This window comes from Crassostrea angulata, chromosome 10, assembly GCF_025612915.1.
Source record: "Crassostrea angulata isolate pt1a10 chromosome 10, ASM2561291v2, whole genome shotgun sequence".
Lineage (NCBI taxonomy): Eukaryota > Metazoa > Mollusca > Bivalvia > Ostreida > Ostreidae > Magallana > Magallana angulata.
In genome coordinates this window covers 12,836,141-12,855,197 of record NC_069120.1, presented here as the reverse complement: position 1 = coordinate 12,855,197, position 19,057 = coordinate 12,836,141, and the positions used below count along the sequence as shown (strand labels likewise).

At 33.6% G+C, this 19,057-nt stretch overlaps 2 protein-coding genes across 6 annotated transcripts in view; both read right to left on the bottom strand.

The window, feature by feature from the left end:
* Positions 1-3,665: 3,665 nt before the first annotated feature.
* LOC128168063 (uncharacterized) lies at positions 3,666-6,950 on the bottom strand. The gene is made up of 2 exons (XM_052834153.1): positions 6,585-6,950; positions 3,666-5,277 (listed from the first exon to the last, which is right to left on the bottom strand). The coding sequence occupies exons 1-2, from the start codon at positions 6,880-6,882 to the stop codon at positions 4,322-4,324; spliced, it is 1,254 nt and encodes a 417-aa protein (XP_052690113.1). The 5' UTR covers positions 6,883-6,950; the 3' UTR covers positions 3,666-4,321.
* A 1,136-nt stretch (positions 6,951-8,086) lies between these two features.
* Positions 8,087-19,057, bottom strand: part of LOC128166558 (nucleolar protein 4-like) — a 34,809-nt gene continuing 23,838 nt past the window's right edge. The window contains exons 5-10 of one of the 5 annotated variants that reach the window (XM_052831813.1): positions 13,482-13,603; positions 12,538-12,675; positions 11,370-11,573; positions 11,138-11,260; positions 10,548-10,908; positions 8,087-10,323 (exon numbers count right to left, since the gene is read on the bottom strand). In XM_052831813.1, coding sequence (XP_052687773.1) covers positions 10,163-10,323; positions 10,548-10,908; positions 11,138-11,260; positions 11,370-11,573; positions 12,538-12,675; positions 13,482-13,603 — 1,109 coding nt within the window. In that variant the 3' untranslated portion in view covers positions 8,087-10,162. Of the gene's footprint in view, positions 10,324-10,538; positions 10,909-11,137; positions 11,261-11,369; positions 11,574-12,537; positions 12,676-13,481; positions 13,604-19,057 lie in introns of all 5 variants that reach the window. The other 4 variants (XM_052831814.1, XM_052831815.1, XM_052831811.1 and 1 more) reach the window with 4 other exon arrangements.

Sequence of the window (19,057 nt, the reverse complement as noted above, 5' to 3'; positions counted from 1 at the left end):
ATATAGTATTAAATGATACAATATCATATTACATAATACATCATAATATTGTACCATATGATATTATTTTGTATAATATAGTATAATATTACATGTTTAAAACTGTATTCTATTTGATACATTTTATGATATTTTATCATACAATACAATATAATTTGATACAACATTGTATCATATCAAATGATATGATAGAATGTGATAAAGTAACATATTATTTAATACAATATTATATAATTCAAATTGTATCATATGATGCAATAATATATATTACAATATCATATAATACAATTTCATATGATATAATAAAATATCATATAAACCAATATTATATTATACAATATCGTATGATACGAAACGATATTATATAATATAACAATATCATATAATAAATTTTCATGCGATATAATAATAGATATTTAGAAACCAATATTATGTTATAAAATATCGTATGATATAATAATATAGATACAATATTGTATCATAGGATACAATATTATAGAATGCAATATCATATGTAAGAGTATCATGTGATAAAATTATAAATTAATAATACAATATAATATTATACAATATTGTATCATAATATACAGTACTATACATCACAATATCACGATACAATATCATATCATTAAATATCAAAAAAATTGATACAATATCATATCGTATCCAACTTTTTACAATATAACATATGATATTATATTGTATTGAGTGTTTCATATCATATGAATTATGTTATATCATTTAACAACAACTTCATCTATCTTTCAAGCAGGTTTGAGTGAGGTAGGGGATTTCTTTAGCATCCTTGATAATGGAGGTCAGGCTCTGCATCTGAAGCTACCTTTGCGTTTTATTAGGTCACCTGAGTCACTCAGGTGACCTATTGCAATTGGTCTTCGTCCGTCGTCGTGCGTTGTGCGTCGTGCGTTAACAATTTTACATTTTTAACTTCTTCTTGAAAACTACCAGGCCAATCGTTACCATTTTTGGTGAGAAGCATCTCTATGGTAAGAAGAATATAAATTGTGAAATTTATGGCTCTACCACCCCTGGGGTGCCACGGGCGGGGCCAAATATGAAAAAAAAAGCCAAATTTTCAAAAATCTTCTTCTCTACTTCCACACAAGTGAGGAAAAAACTGAATGCATGGTTATGATGTCCATGAGGCCCTCTACCAAAATTGTGAAATTTATGGCCCCTGGGTCAGGGGTTCTGGCTCTAGGGTGGGGCCAATATGGCCATATAGTAAAAATGTATTAAATCTTAGAAAATCTTCTTCTCTACTCCCATATATATTTGTTAAAAACTAAATGCATGGTTATGATGTCCATGAAGCCCTCTACCTTAATTGTGAAATTCATGACCCCTTGGTCAGGGGTTCAGGCTCTAGGGTGGGGCCAATATGGCCATGTAGTAAAAATGTATTAAATCTTAGAAAATCTTCTTCTCTACTCTCATATATATTTGTTAAATACTAAATGCATGATTATGATGTCCATGAAGCCCTCTACCTAAATTGTGAAATTCATGACCCCTGGGTCAGGGGTTCAGGCTCTAGGGTGGGGCCGATATGGCCAAATAGTCAAAATGTATTAAATCTTAGAAAATCTTCTTCTCTACTCCCATATATATTTGTTAAAAACTAAATGCATGATTATGATGTCCATGAGGCTCTCTACTAAAATTGTGAAATTCATGACCCCTTTGTTAGGTGTTCATGCTCTAGGGTGGGGCCAATATGGCCATATAGTAAAAATGATTTAAATCTTAAAAAATCTTCTTCTCTACACCTACACATGTGGGCAAAAAACTGAATACATGGTTATGATATCCACAATCTCCTTTACCTAAATTGTGAAATTCATGGCCCCTGGGTCAGGGGTTCAGGACATGAGGGGGGGGGGGGGCAATATGGCAATAAAGTGTTAATGCATATAATGTTTAAAAATCTTCTTCTCTATTCTCACACATCTGTATAAAAAAACCGACTAATAATTATGTTTACCAGGAAGTCATCTACTGAAATTTTAATTTTCATGTCCCCTGGGGTATGGGTTTTGACTCTAGGGCAGGGCCAAAATGGATGTATAGATGCTAATGCATATAACGTTAAAAAATTATCTTCTTTACTCCCACACACCTGAAAGGAAAACTAAATTCATTATTTTGTAGACCAGATCTTTTAGTTTTTCACCAAAATTATAGGTTTCACGGTTCTTTTTGAATTAAATGTGGTTGTCATTACAAATTTATAATTTTTCTACTCCAGTATGAAACCTAATTAATTAGATGCATATATGAGACTCCATGACAAGTTTGTGTATTGGATATATGCTACTCAGGTGACCGTTAAGGCCAATTGGCCTCTTGTTTATAATATAGTTAAATCAACTATGCAAGCTATCATCTATAAAACATGTGACTTGTTCCAAAAAACTAAACCTCATCCAGCATCCGAAACCTTTGGCTCAGATTCAGCATTCAAACCTGTCAGGTGCATCAATATCATAAGACGCATCATCCATGCAAGTTTGGTGAATTTAGGACCAGTGATAACTAAGATATCATCATTAGAGGGCACCTGTTTCAAACACTTTAACCAGCAATTAAAACCTTAACCTCCTCCAGCATCCGAAACCTATGGCTCAGATTCAGCATCCATGCCTGTCAGGTGCATCTGTATCATAAGACACACCATCCATTTCAAATTCGGTAAAGTTTGGACCTGTAATAACTAAGATATATTTTTGAGCATCCTTGATAAGAGAGATCAAGCTCTGCATCTAAAGCTACCTCTGCAATTCATTCATTTTATAGTTTAATCAGCTATGCAAGTTTAAAATAGTACTTAGTCTATTATCTATTAAACATGTGACCTGTTCCAAAAAACTTAACCTCCTCCAGCATCAGAAAACCTATGGCTCAGACTCAGCATTCAAGCCTGTCAGGTGCATCAATATCATAAGATGCACCATCCAAGGAAGTTTGGTGAAGTTAGCACAAGTTATAATTAAGATATAATCATCAGAGGGCACCTGTTTCAAAAATTTTAACCAGCTCTTAAAACCTTAACCTCCTCCAGCATCAGAAAACCTATGGCTTAGTTTCAGCATTCAAGCCTGTCAGGTGCATCAGTATCGTAAGACGCACCATCCATACAAATTTGGTGAAGTTTGGACCAGTAGCAATTAAGATATAATCATCAGAGGGCACCTGCAACAAAAACTTTAACCAGAATTAAAACCTTAACTTCCTCCAGCATCCGAAACCTATAGCTCAGATTCAGCATTCAAGCCTGTCTGGTGCATCAGTATCATAAGACACACCATCCATGCAAGTTTGCTGAAGTATGGGCCAGCAGTTACTCAGACATTGTTATCAAAGGGCACATGCACCAAAAACTTTAACCTGCTCCAAAAACCTTAACCTCCTCCAGCATCTAAACTTTAGGACCCAGATTTAGCATCCAAGTCTTTCAAGTCCATAAGTAGGTCCAGATGCATCATCCATGCAAGTTTAGTGAAGATAGAACAAGTAATAGCTTAGATACAGGACCTGCACCAAAAACTTTAACCAGGTCCGGACGCCGACGCCGGGGGTATAGCATAAGCTCCCCTTGACTTCGTCTCGGTGAGCTAAAAAGGGGATGTTGTCCTAAATGCCAAGCTAAATTACATTTAATGCTGTTTTTCTTTGTTTGAAAGACCCAAGAAGTTGCGATTCACGATAGCTTTCACAGAGCCAGTAGGTGATATAATTGTAATAAAGCAAGTGTATTCATGTATATAAATGTATATCAAAGTATCAAAAACTTAAGTGTTTTTTAGAATTTGTTTTGAGGCGTTAAAATATATAAATAGATAACAAGTCTGTTAATAAATGTAATGCATAGAAATAGATAACTAGTTTAATTATTTACTCTGGTATTTGATAGAGTTTTATAACATTATAAATAGGGGCAGTGCTTTACTTTTAAAATATGATCACATATGTACATGTAGTACATCAATATTTCATACTTAGTTCGATATTTTTTTTATGAAAAATAACGTTAAAAACCTTTTGATGCAAGAAAAAGTAGGAAAAAAATCATAGTGAGCATCGTTCAGTTATATAAAGCTAAATAACACATACTGGCAGTACATTGCACTCCTAGACAGATATACAAATTATTAATTTATGTTAAAGCAATGGTTAAATGGTTAAATAAGAAGAAATGAATCAACACGACACAATACACGTACCAAGTATAATTGTATATGTGACATTTAAGTAATTCAAATGTTTACAATGTCAAAAAAACACATTGATGATATTAACATTAGCAGTCTGTTGATTTCCTCTTTATCTCTGTGAGTTCTAGCAGCTTAAATATACCCCGTGTTGGTTTGGCTTGATCCGTGCTCTGAATTGAGTCCGAGTCCGATTCAATGAATCTATCAGCGGGTTCGTCGTCCGTTAAACTAATGTTCGTGATCAAATCTAGCGTTTTCAAGCCTGACTCTTTGGTTTTGGATTTTTGAGGATTGTAATGTACTTTCATATGATGAGTGTCCATTTCTGGTGATAGTTTTATTAGAGATGAAAACGACAAGGCATACTTATCACACAGTTTCTTGGCATCTTGAAATGTCGTTAGGTCACTGAATGGTTCTTCCGAGTTTGGAAAATGAGCTATGACTGGCAGAGAGACAGGAAATTCTATCAAAACGTTTCTTTTGTTCATGATAGTGCTAGCTACAATGAAATCTTCGGACACCGTCTCCCTAAGCGCTATAACTCCCGTGAAAATACACGGAACAACCGGTGCCTTGCCGTATACCAGGCGAACAATGGTCGGCATGTCAAAGTCAGTTATAAGATCTTTCATCCTGTAAATACTTCTGTCGTTGTTTATGTCTTTTTCATACACACTGCTGAAACGACCTTTGGTAGAGAAGGGCAAAAGAACTTCTGTTTGTTCAATGTCTGTACATTTCAAGTATGGGATTTCTATTGTTGTCACTTCTTCCATTTTTTTCTTCCTCACACCCACCCCCTTTTCTCTTTCGGCGCACGTTGTCCACTTCGCTGACAACGTACTATGAACAACGAGAATTGAGCCCGCCGGGATTTTCCTGTCTTTGAACGTCTGCTGTCCATCCTCTCCCTCTATGATTCGTATGCCTGTCATTGGAGTGCGGGTGAAGATTTTTCTGGGCAATATCTTTGATACTTCCTCAATGGTGCGAAAAACCAGAGCTTTGCCAAATTCCGATGGAACGATTTCAAACCAACCTAAAAATATATGAACTTTAGAATTACTAGTATGTAGTAACTATTCAAAGAAATAATATGTTATAATTTAAGGGAATGTGTGTTCATGTATCAAAGTAACTTTGTAATTTGAAAAAATAAATCTTAAAACAACTAATAAACTTGAACAACACGTTTTTGTTTATCAACGTAAAGAATTTATAAGATCTTCGTATAAAATCAGTACTTTTAATACGTTTTCATCAGTAAAATACTGGAATTTATCTGTTGATTTAATATATATATATATATATATATATATATATATATATATATATATATACACATGTAGTACTTTATTGGTTATCGGATAAAATACGAGTATTGAGTTGCTTTCCTTTCCTCACAGAATAAAAATTATTATGTAAGTCTTGCTGCTTTGTTGTACTATAGTATTTTATATTTTTACGTAAAAATTTACGTCAATCATGATACATCACGTGAAGACGTGGCCTTTCAGTGACTGTTGTAAGTAACAGGGGTCTGTGATATGATAAGTATCCTAGTATCTGTTACACTGTATCGCGTTGCTTCATCAGTGACCACTTTCAAGGAAAACATGACGTATGCGACTGCATGTAACCTTTTATTTCTGTTTAAATAGCAGCTTTTGTCGTTAAGGAAACTAAATGGTTTTCAACTTATTCATTAGATCTACCTTAACATTTTAGACATTTCTTTAGCTACAGAATATTATTTAGTGATGAAAAGTTCCTAGTATTATAGATTTATAATTTGGGTATTCCCCTTCATTTTTTTCAGAAGCTCTTCTTCTAAAGGAGACTAATAGTGTCCAACAATAGCCACGACAATCAAGCCATCTTAAACTTTCTATGGCGAAATATTTTCTTTTCGGCGTTTATATACAATACATTGTGATTCAGTCAACTCGTTTCATTGTTATTTTTTTCTGACTTTTGTTTGTTAGATTTCTTTATCTTTGTCCCACAAACTTTCTAATTTAGAAGGATTTCAAAATTATATGATTAGACAAAAACACGTATACATGTACATGTACGAGTCGGTAACAATAGGTAAACTTTAAACTCACGATCGTCTCTATTGTACATAGTTAGGTAATCAGTTGGACAATGTTACGTCATAAAGCACATGGAATACTTTGGACATATTCATGATAACAATGTAAATATTGCGTAAAAATTAACAATTGATAAATTCAAATGACTCTGAAAGCCTGGCGCAATTTCATAGATTAATCAACCCTCGAATATTTAGGATTTCTTCATATTCAGATATTGATTTCTTTGGCAATCAAATTGATTACAAACCTTCAAAATTATCCGGTAAGATAAGGGTCTGTCCCACCTCGTAGTACGGCCCATTGGCATCATGATAGATGGTCCGACCGAGCACCTGTTTCCTCTGTCGTCTCTTGTACAGGTAGAGGGGCTGTTGACAGTAGATGGACAGCCCCACCGGCAGGGCCCGGGATCCATCAGACGAAAGCTTACACACACACGGCAGGGAATCGTCTCCAATGTCCGATAGAGTCCGGGCCTCGGGTTTCCAGCTAATCCCGGACAATTCGTCGGACCCATTATTGGGATTTTCAGAATTCTCCGCCATGTTCAAAATTCAAATGAATGGAGTATTTGTTTTGATCGTCTGAGTTAAGCCGTATGTATAAATAGTTATGTGCTCTCAATCGTGAAGAAACCGGTTTTCGCGTTCATTCATCAATCCCACGTAATAGTGTGTAAATAGTTGACATTCACCCGCGGGTTTCACAGGTGCCTTCACACGGGCGTAAAATTTTCATTTATTTCTTTTACATAATTTTACATATGCAAACGTAATTAAATAATATTTATTTGCATGCAATTAATGTATAATTTACGAAATCGTTTATCAGCATTCTATTTTTTTTAAATTTTGATAAAAATAACTACACGAATGAAATATTCAGATAAATTATGAATAATAATGGAAATGTATTTTCATTTCACAAAAACCAATTGCAAGTTGATTTTAAAAAGGAATTAATCAAAACACGGAATTTTCAGGTATGACCTTTGGCACGCTTGTGCAGTAAAATAAACAAAAAAAGATTTTTTTCTGCGCTGAAGGGACTAATATTTCTAACACATAGTCTGTAGCATGGTCTTACAATTTACTATTCTAAAATTGATGTTTAAGGTAAGACGCACCTTATCCTACATCATTATTACATTTTCAAACATCTATTTTCGCAATGTGAAGATTTATGTAATTCCTGATTATATTTCATTTTATATGATATATTTTTATTAAGGTATTTAGTTTTAAAAATATTCCGATTCCAAATATAGTCTGGCAATATACCCTGATTTATTTTTACATAAACAGGTTTAAATGCAATGAAAATTAAGAATACATTTTCATTAAAAATATCTAAAACTGAAACGTCTCACAAGTTCTTAAAAATGAAAAATACACAGTAAGAAATGTTGAATATTTATACATTAATAATTGTACGGTTTATTTAAGGTCTATCAATGTTACTGAAGCTTCACTTAGATGTATAAAAATTCAATGAAATAATTTCTACTTTGAAAGTTAATGAGTAAACAATTGCCGTTAACGTTATGTACTTCTTTTGGGAATTTATAGAAAACGTAGAAGTTTTCTGCTGAATGGGACTTTTCATTTGATTGATTATTTGAATTTATCTGATATCCTGCATGCTTTGATTTAAAGAAAATAACTCCAACGAAGAAAGACTTACACGGTTTATACGCTATAAAATCAGTATGTACCTTGAAATAATTTTTAGAAAAGACAAAATACAACAGCCATTTTTACGATTTAATTTCATCGACGAACAGATTAAATTTAGTTTCACAAAAAATATAGATGAAAACATCAACTTATGAATAAATAAAAAATAAGATATTGCACTTACAAAGAAGCCCCAGGGCAAAAAAGTTAACGGTCACACAATAAGTCAAATCCAACTCTTACATTGCCAAATCTTTCAGATCCAAACATAAACGCTAAATAAAAGTAAAATCTCGAAGGCGATCTCGACATCAACTTGTTATAGATTGAATTTGATCAAAAGAAATCATCCAATGAGACCATTATCCACTGGCAAAGTATTGGAGAATACGAAAAAAATCAGAAAAAAAAACAAGTAGCGAAGTTTCTGAATATAATATAATTTACTGAATTTTTGTTGTACAAATCGTAATATGAAATATTTGTATTAGTTATATATTTCGAGTTTTTCCAATTTCTTTCAAATTGTAATGAATAAGAGTTCGACGATAGTGTATTCAGCTGATAAATTATCATAGTATCAATATCTTGCAATTGTCTCGTTTAATTTGAACGAACTTCAAACTGTTTGGAAACTAAATTATGGTAGCGTTTTCAATATAAGCCTAATGCCGGTACCATACGTTTAAAGAAGAATAATTATCAGGCGTAATTAAAGTATTTTGTGGAATGTAAACGTTTACTGGCATTGACCACAGGGCACTTATTTCAGAGCGCCACACGAGCGATGAAAAACATGTGTAAAATGCACAAAAAAATGTAAATGATAACAGAATACAAATAAAATAACAATAAATATCATGAAAATTGAACTTGTTCAAAAATACAAAATCAACCGTCTCACTTCTCAAAGGAACAAACTGCAATAACTTCACCAGATATATGGAGGCCCTGAAATATTTCTGCAGAATCTTTTAAAAAGTAAGATACAAAATTTTCCATATATGATTTAAGACACGGCTAAGATTTTAAAAACGAATCTAACAATATCTTGTACACATCAGAAAATGTGAACTTATGCACAATGTTGACAATACAAAACTGAAGTGCACCTGTATTACGGGATATGACATCGAGATAACAACACAATTAAAATCGGGAGTATAATCTGTATTTACAATCATATTTTCTAAAAAACAATATTCGTAACTCCAATACTTAAGAGTTACACAATCGTAATGATTAAAGTGTGCGTCTTAAACACAAAAGAAACAAAGATTGAAATATTGAAACTATTCAAATAAGTTTCTAAAATGTCAGCAACAATAAATCAAATTATCTGACTCTCAAATCAAACATTAAAATGTCTTTGAATAAAAAATTATACTCTATGCAGTTTAAATTAAGTTAAATTAGAGTATTTACATCAAATAAATAGAATACTGATAAAATAATAATTAACATAAAAAATGGGGTATAGAAAAATGACTAGTTAAACCAGGTAAATAGATGTTTATATTTACGATTCCAAAAAACGGAACAAAATACAAAACAAAACGAAAAAATGGCGGTCATGGAGAATTGTATCCTAGCAATCACAGTATATTAGGACAAGCACCAGTGTTACATTATATAGAGGACAAGAAAGCTGTAGTGGACAGGGTCCCAGTATGATAGGGTAACGGATAAGTGGGAATTCTCATACTATCACAAGGCCACAATATACAACATTTAGCAGAAAAATATAAAATATGTGAACAACTGGATGTGGGACTTGGTCAATTCTATACAATATTTGTAGCGCATTACACATGACTGTCAGTGGTAACCAATTTAATGCGCGAAGGACAAATATAAATATCTAAGTTACCCAAAAGCTTAGTACAACTATGTACTTTAAACATATATTAGTGTATATATTATGTAAACATATGGACCTCGAATCATCTAATAATGTTTTAGAACAAACTACATTTCGATCTACCAGTAAGAAGTTTAATGGTTGCTAGTATGTTTAATATAATTCAATATGCTGCGAGACTTAAATTTAACACGCTTTGAGGAGTACCAGTGAAGTCCTTTACAGAAAGCACTAGAAATAGAGTGAGGTATAATAGTTCATCCAGACATTATTTCGCGCTTCCGTTCGCTAGTTTTGCTGCAGTAGCAACTGTTCAAGTTCATCAGCTGATCGGTAGAGGAAGGCGGCCGACTCGCGATATCCTCCAATCAGCTGTTTGATCGTGGCGATTTCTCCCGCGCTAAGCTGACTTTTGGACGATTGTTTTTTCATACTAAGATCTGTGGGACCTATAAAAGTGAAAATAAAACCATATTTAAACTCTGATTAGGTTCTTGATGATATAATGATTTGGAGTTGTTTCTCTTTTTATCTTCATCAGGTTAATAAAATGAGAAAGTTCAAAATAACACATCATGGTTTCATTTATGATATATTACTAAAATATTTCAACAAATTCATTTCTTAAGAAAAAAGAGTAAAAGAATATTGCAACGATACATACTTAACTTACCGTTCTGAACCGAGGTCGGGTTCAAAGCACCATGAGACAACACTGGCGGATGATGATGCGCAGGATGTTGATATCCCGGAAATCCAGGACGAAATAACCCATTTCCGTTTGTAAAAAATGGTGGATGGAATTCTGGGGCCGGTCTAAAGGTAGGTGGCGGTGGCTGATGACGCAAGAAGTCATTATTAGTATGTGCGTGTCTATCTACTTGTGAAGCGGATTGTTGAGACTGAGGTGATGTTTGATTTGACGACGATTGAGAATGAGGTGAAGGTGCAGGGGTTGACTGTTGCTGCTGCTGTTGAGCAGTTGTCTGTGATTGACTATTTGTTGTGGAACTGTTCGTATGCATTGATGCGGCCTACATTCAACACAAAAATAATAAGATTTTAAGTTTATATTCAATGTTAAATGAAGCGAAACATCGGAGAAAGTGTATAAAGATTCAGGTTTGACACCAACATTATAAGGAACGTAATGAATTTAAAAATCGAAAAAATGTATAAAGGTAACGTTCAACACTAACATTAGAAACATTATGTGTTGCCTATTGGGCTCACCCTCTTTGCATAATTTTCAAATCGACTTACCGGAAGTGGCTCTAATCCCAGACGCATGCGTTTAGCATTTTGGCTCTCATTTTCGCAAGCTTGTGCAAGAAGGCTTTCAGCTGCTGCCGAGGTAAGATGTGGCGGAGTTGGTCTCATCTGTTGCTTAGAAAGATAAGACTACATTTTAAACCTTAAATAAATGATTGTATATTGTTTTTGAAATTGCTTCATAACAGAAAGTAATTAGGGCAACGTAGTGATTTAAACTTACGGGTTCCCATCCATTCTGCTCTTTTGACCTGCGCATCCGACGACAAGATTTGAGGTAAGTTCTGATTCGTTTACGAGATCTGATGTGGAATTCAGGAAATTGTCGATCACAAGCTTCCAGAATAGCTTGGATTTTGTCCTTTGGTTGTTTAGATATGGGGACCATTCTGTCCAGATTTTCATCCACAAATAACCGAACAAACATCTGTAAATAGACAAAAATGCTTCATACAATGAACCAATCTTAGATATTGGTTTTTATGAACATTTAACTGTTTCAGAGAAATAGCGTTAAAGCAACAACAGAAGAAATCGGGCTTTGTTGTGAAAGTGAAATTGCTACACCACATATCGGGAAGGGATAGAACTAAAACCAATAGAAACTGGTGTGTGTGTATCATTCCCTCACCAGAGGTCGTGCTACACAGGCTTCGCTTTCACCTCTGTCAACGCCCGATATACAATATTCTTGTACAAACTTAAACGAAGGGTAAAATGTAATTAAAATCTATGTAATTATTCCTTTTGTCTATGAATATGATTATGAATAATTAAATTTAAATCTTTAACGCCGTTATTTATTTTTATTTCAACGTTACTGGGGGAACTATTTTGCGGAGGTAAACATTAAATTTAAACATGATCACATGATCTAGTTTGACAGATGTTTGAAAAATCAGTTTCTGTAGGCTACCGATTCAGCGGTGATTTTACGTAAATCAGCAGCAATGTCGTCTCATGTGATGTTTTTAAAAGTGTCCTCAAAGTCTTCGCCCGTCGATGACTTCCCTTCAAGCTGATTGTACAGAAGAAGCGAATCAACAATGCCATGTGCTCGCCATGCTTGTTTTGATCATGTGACAGACTATTTTTCCGGCGTTGACAGAGGTGTAAGCGAAGCTTGTGTAGCACGACCTCTGGTGAGAGAATGGTGTATGTGTGGAGTAAAACAAAAACCAAAAGTAGCTATTATATTAAGGTTATTCAGCGGCTTCCCCCGTGCCAAGAGTTGTTTACAGCGCACAGTTTACAACTTTTGCCATTCATTATACATGTAATGATTTTCTTACGTTAAATGCTTTCAGTATCTCAGAGTTTTAATTCTTTCTAACATTTGTTGTTTTGGGTCTCTCGGAGTTTACAACTGTATTAACTCATTCCTTCCTTACATTGAATGCTTTAAGTCTCTCGGGATCAAAGTCCTGCCCGGCGGGCATTTTATCATCGTCATCATTGTCATCATCGTCGTCTTCATCCTTACAGACGGACTCTTCGTTATTGCCACCTTCACTCAGCTTTGTCGAACTCTATGAACAAAAAATGTATTCAAAATAACACAATGTACAGATTAAGATGTATTGATTAAGAGACGTGTTTTATTATTGACAAATTTGGAAAAAGCTTTGGGACTTGACATGTGTAGGCTGACAGTCAAAGGAAACCTGTCCAAATTATCACGTGATAAAAAGAAACATCTTGTTATCTCGAAACAGTACTGCCCCTAGGCCTCTAGTTCTTCTGATTGTTTCCTTGATTTGTTAACCGAACCCTACCTTACTTGATGTAAAACTGAATATTATGAGATGGGAATATGTGATTCATATGGAAATCTGCGTTGCTTAAAAATAATGTAATTATTGCAAAATTACAAATGTAGCAATCGTGAACCTTTTTCTAAGAAATATGTAGAGAATAAATGAATTTGTAAATATTGGATTTTATCTGGAATAAATATTTAAGATATACAACGACGTGACCAAGATTGGTTCCAAATACATGTAGTCCATGTTGAATTTATTGAGAGACAGCGCAATTTATTTTTTTCAGCATTCTTTTTTACACAACGATTTAAAGATATATAAATGTAAAACCAATGCAGATTTGTATGTATTTAATAATGCAAATCAATACAGAATAATAAATTATCTTCAACTATAGAAGGAAAAGTTATAGATAACCTTCTAGTATAGTAGCAGGCGCGATAACATATTTCTTACATATTTTATGTATGCCGATTTTGCTTTTAAATTATATTAATTCTATCCAAACAGTTTCGGAAAATCTCACTCGGAACCTGATTTTAATTTGAATTTCCAATGATGGTTTCACGTACCTCACAACTATCTTCGCTGGCCCTTCTTTTCCTCTCCGGGTGTCCGCGGTCTTCGGAGCGAGTTGATGGAGACTTTGACATTGGAAATGTCAGACTCGTATCCTCGTCAGCCATTGGACTGTCTGTAAAGACGATGTCAAAGATGAAGTAAATCTCGAATAGTTGCAACAAAAAATATTTCGTTTTTTTATATTTTAATTTAAGGACATCCAAATAAATGAATGTCAAATATTCATTACCATAACATTATCTTGATATGGAAAAAAGAACTTCTGTTACTATGGCAACAGAGACTTCAGTTGTTACTCACAATTCGTGCGCGCACTACACCTGAAGTCTCACCTATCAAAATTTTTATCGATTTGCATTAAGACAAGATGAATCCCTTCCTAGTATGTCCGTGTTGTTTTTCCCCCTCACCTAACACTGTACAATAGGAAAAAGGACACAGGCAAAATCGACCCCATCTAAATCTCAAAGGGGAAAAATATGAAATATCGACGGTAAATTGTTGGAACTTTTGATGTGAGGTCTAAGGTGTAATGCACACGGCGACCGGTTCGTGATGGTAGCGGATTCTCATCCTTTGTGAAAGGTAGTGTTTACACTCCTCGACAATCGATCCAATAGTTCAGCAGACGACTCCGAGCTCCAAAAGGACAAAATTCGCCTTCTCGAATATTACAAATTATCATAGCTGATGAAACATGTCTATAGGTTGTACAGATATCTAAAAGCCCGGAAAACAAAGCATGCATACACTCTCTGTTTCACGCCCCTAACAATCAGAGCTATGATTATATATGAAATATAACTTGACTGAAATTAAGCTGACATGATCATTACAGGTTCAGTAAATAAATTGAAATTTATCATTACATGTGCTTGTCTTTGTAAGCTTTTATAGAGGTGTATGTAACAGTATCATAACAGTGTTGTATGAATTCAGGAATGAGATTTTTTAAGTCAAGTGATTTATTTTTATTGCTAACGGTATTACTGTATCGATTTGTCCCAACTCCATAAAGTAATCCAAAAGATTATCTGCGAGATTTCTGCGCCGATAGAAGTGGTACCGCGCCTCTTGCCGGCGTTCTATCTTTGTTCTGTCTAAAAGTAAAAATTCTGGATTCTAGCCTTCATACTCCGAAGACAAAACAGACTGAAAGGTAGCAGGTAGGCGATCAATGAGTCGGGAGACGGGAGCTGCAATGGAGTGTGATTTGTTCCAAGTGCCTGTTTCTCTTTGTAATTACCAACGGGAGTCATTAACGCAAATACCAAATCTTTCACCTGAGTTACCTGGGTTTTAAAACTTGATGCATCAACCTTGTTGCCGAAAGGATTTGCACGATCACGCTATCGCCATCGCCATAGTGATGTGACGTCGTTTTAATTTTTTACCCCTCCAAATTTGCAATCAAATTCCCTTCCGTTTTGTTCTTTTTTATCGAACTGAATACAAAGAAATTTGTGTAACAGGTTGATGGTAATATTTTGTTTTTGAAAACGTTATCTCCCCAGCTATTGAAACAGATGGGTTGGGTTTCACGATTGCAAATTGTACTTCCGTATCATTCACTGCAAAAACCAGGACAAAAAATTCCCAACTACTCACTTTCAATTCAAAAGGATCATTTTTTTCTTACATAAAGTGTACTTTGTTATGAAATGCTCCGCAATTGCAAGGAAAAAAACTTTTACAAAAAGGAGTCATATTTTTTTCAATAAATTGTAGACTTCTTGTTTAAAGGAAAATCTGCTATATTGTATCCGAGATCCAAACATAATTAAAATGAGAAAATCTTATCATTTGCTTCAATTTTTAAACCTCTTTCATGAAACACGAGAATATGCGGAGTACCACATGATCATGGTGTATTATACTTTAAGATATTAATTATTAATATTCAAGATAATGAAAAATGCAAACTATTGATTTCTCAAAAAAAAATCAGACATCTTTATTACAATTCATAGATTTATAAAGTACTTGCAATTATGCTTCTAGTCTATTATAAATTTTGATTTATAGAAAATAAATCTTTTATTTTCATATCTTTACATTTAAGATTGCAAGTTTTCTCATCGATAAAACCTGGCGTGAAAGAATGAATTCTCCTTATATTGTAATAGTCTCCTAAAAGGCATGAAGAGATAATTCAAATAGAAGCTCGACCTTTTTCCCGAAGAGACATCACCAGAGATGCTTGTCTCTATGTAATATATCGGCGTTTTTCCAGGAATCGGCTCGTGGCTGATCGCAGATAAAGGGTGTCGTCTGATCACGTGACAGACTCCGGCGGTACACTCCCTTCGGTACGACCTCATTCCCAATTCTATGGTCACAAGGATATCGATTTTACGACACTTTTCAGCTTTTACGCTGACGAGCTGTGGATATGATACCTGATCGTTTTCCAGAGTTTATGCAGAATAAATAATGAATGACCAGTCACCGAGCAAGGGTCCCTGATCCTAGTGTGACGAGGGCAACATTCAAAAGTCGCTAATGCCATGTTCATATAGCCTATTATCCAGAGTTGAGGTCAATTACTTTGAAAAGTAATTAATTACTTTCAAATACATTGAAAATTTTATCAATTACTTGCAATTACAATTACATTGATTTTTTAAAATGTAATTAATTACTCTCAATTACTTTGATAAATGTAATTAATTACATTTCAAATACTTTAGTTTTATTTTTTAAAATCTTGAGAACATATACATATATTAACAGCATTAAGATATACAGAGCTTTATGTACGGTTATGTTTTAAAGGTTGTACAGTTCAGTTCAGATCAAATTTCTTGAAAATTTCTAGAAAAAATTTCTTTAACATTAGATTCATTAAGTATCATTTAGTTCATTTTGGTTCTGAATAATATTTTCTCTATAGTGAATTAATTTTTATTCACATATTAAAACTATGTTTATTCAGAAAGTACAACTTTCGGCAGTACAGCATATCAGTATATAAAATTGAGTATATAGAATTGCTATAATTTACAAGAAAAAGATATTTTGACTCCCTCAAGTCTATAATCAATGGGGATTCTTGGGTATTAGAGGAGTTAACACCTCCATAAAATTAGATCTTTACCTATTGCCCTGGGTAGTGTGTTATGCTGTATAAACATATGAAACATTATTGGACATTTAATTATTGTATAAACAAAAGTCCATGCCAAACATGTATAAAATCTATTTATCATTTTAAGACACCTTTTTATATTTTAAACTTGGAAAAAAAGTAATTGAGATGTAATTGAAAAGTAATTGAAAATACACCATATTTTTGGAATGTATTTAAATACATTCAATTACTTGTAATTGAAGACAGACTCAATTACAAATTACTTTCAATTACTTTGAAAAATGTAATTAATTACACTCAATTACAAATACTTCTTTCAATTACCCCATCCCTGCTATTATCAAATAGGCTCGGTCGGTCAATCAACGAGAAGTATACAATATTATGTGTGTACAGCATTTAAGTATTTAATAATACTGACTTGTTATAAGAAATCATGACGAATTCAAAAGACTTCATTATTCATAATAATTCTGTTGATGAGACGTCTTCTGAAAACAAGTGCTCCGTGCCTTTGGAACCTACATGTAATTACGGTACATGTGTCTCAGATAGTAGGTTGAGGTTAAAGAGAACAGAAATTCAAAGTATCGCATTATATATTCCATCAAACTGAATTAACAGGTAACACTATTTTTAAAAAAAAATAAAGTTAGTAATTTTAATTTTAGTCTAAAATATGTTAAACAAGGGATTTATTTTAACCAACTTTACATGAGCCTGGCTCCTCTCTGACTTGATCGGAACTTTTTGCTATGATGTTTTTGACCCATCCGTCAGATGTGAATTCCCATGCAAAATAACGGAATCCAAATTTCATAGTAATATTTAAATTTGTAAATTTACAAGTTGTGTCCTAAATACCTACAAAGTTTAACTAAATTTTTTACGGCGGTTTATTAGTGGTTGCGCTTACAAACTGTTCATAATTACAAATAATTCAATGTATGGCCAAAATTCTAAGTTCAAAAGGGCCACAATTCCTAGAAAAATAATGTAATCAGAATTTCCTGATAATATGCACATTCACATATTGTGTCATAAAGCCCTACAAAGTTTCAAGAAATTCCGCGGAGCAGTTAAAGAGGAGTTGCGCTTGCAAAAGACAGGACTGAAGGATGAGTGACTGACTTGACGGACAGGTCAAAAAGTTAAACATTATACATGGACCTCTCGCAATTCCGTTGCGTTAGGTATAAAGTTCTTTGCTATTTGAAAATCTGATACATCTTAGCTTTTATTGTAAATTAAAAACTGTTTTGGTATTTTGGTCAGGATCGGGCTTAAATATTGTAAAAAAAAAAATTGTTGTGTTCTTCCTGTTATTCTAGATGGTATGTTGTTGTTTGTTTGGTGTTTTTTTTCGTGTTTTACTTTGTTTAAAATAAAACCAATTAAAAGCTTACCAACTATTTATAGGATATTTTTTCTCGACAAAATTTACTACTTATATATTTGTTTCATCTACGTACGTGTAGCAATATATGTGATATACATTAAAATGTCAAAATACTTTTCCATAAATTCTTCATAATTTTTGAAAGACTCTAATTGGATTTCTAGCCAGACGCCAAAGTTTGTTGCTTCAAAATACAATGATCGTGTCCTACTGTTCTGAAAAGTTTTACTTCAGATCCCTATTTGTGGAACATTTGACAATACATACAATTTTATTAATTCGTAATAATCTCTCATAATTCATTTTAAATACACACGATACATGGAACTGTCATCGTCAAAATCTATCTATGAATTTTAAAAAATAAGGACAAAATGACCCTTTAGTTAACAAGTTCTTGAGAACCTGTTTAAAATTTTTAGAGGCAAACTCCTTAATATATTTCGAACAACATGAAATGTCATGTGTTATTTTTTCACTAGGGAACAGTGCACCCAAAAGCTAAAACGTAAAAAGGAGAGACCATTCTGGAATATTGATATCATTATGTTTGAATCTAAAAAATTGTGCCCATACGTTGTTTCGTATATTTTCAAATAACAACGTGTGGCTAACAGTTTTCCAAGGTAAAGATAAAAATGAAACTTGATATTGACGCCTCGTTAACAGAAAGCCTTTTGTTCAATGTGGAAAAAAATGAGGAAAAGGTACAAACTTAATATCATCCCTAAAAAGAGTGATCATTTTGTCTGTAAACTTTGGCACGTCGAGTGAAACGGCTTCATGTTAAGATTTGTTATTATTTGCACATTTGAACATGTACAGATTTGCACATTTTCAAATAATTCCAAAGCATAATAGGCTTAGCTTTGGGGAGGGGAACATACTCTTGCCCCCTCCACCCCCAACATCCCGCTGAAGTGTTAGGTTTTGCTACTAGTCATGGTGATCTCATTTTTTGACAACGTGATTTTCATCTTGTATGCGCATCCACAGTTTAGTTTTATTCATGTACCTGTCATTTAAAGAAGATGGGGGAATAAGATGGCGCAACTGCCAATTTGGTTTAGTCGTAA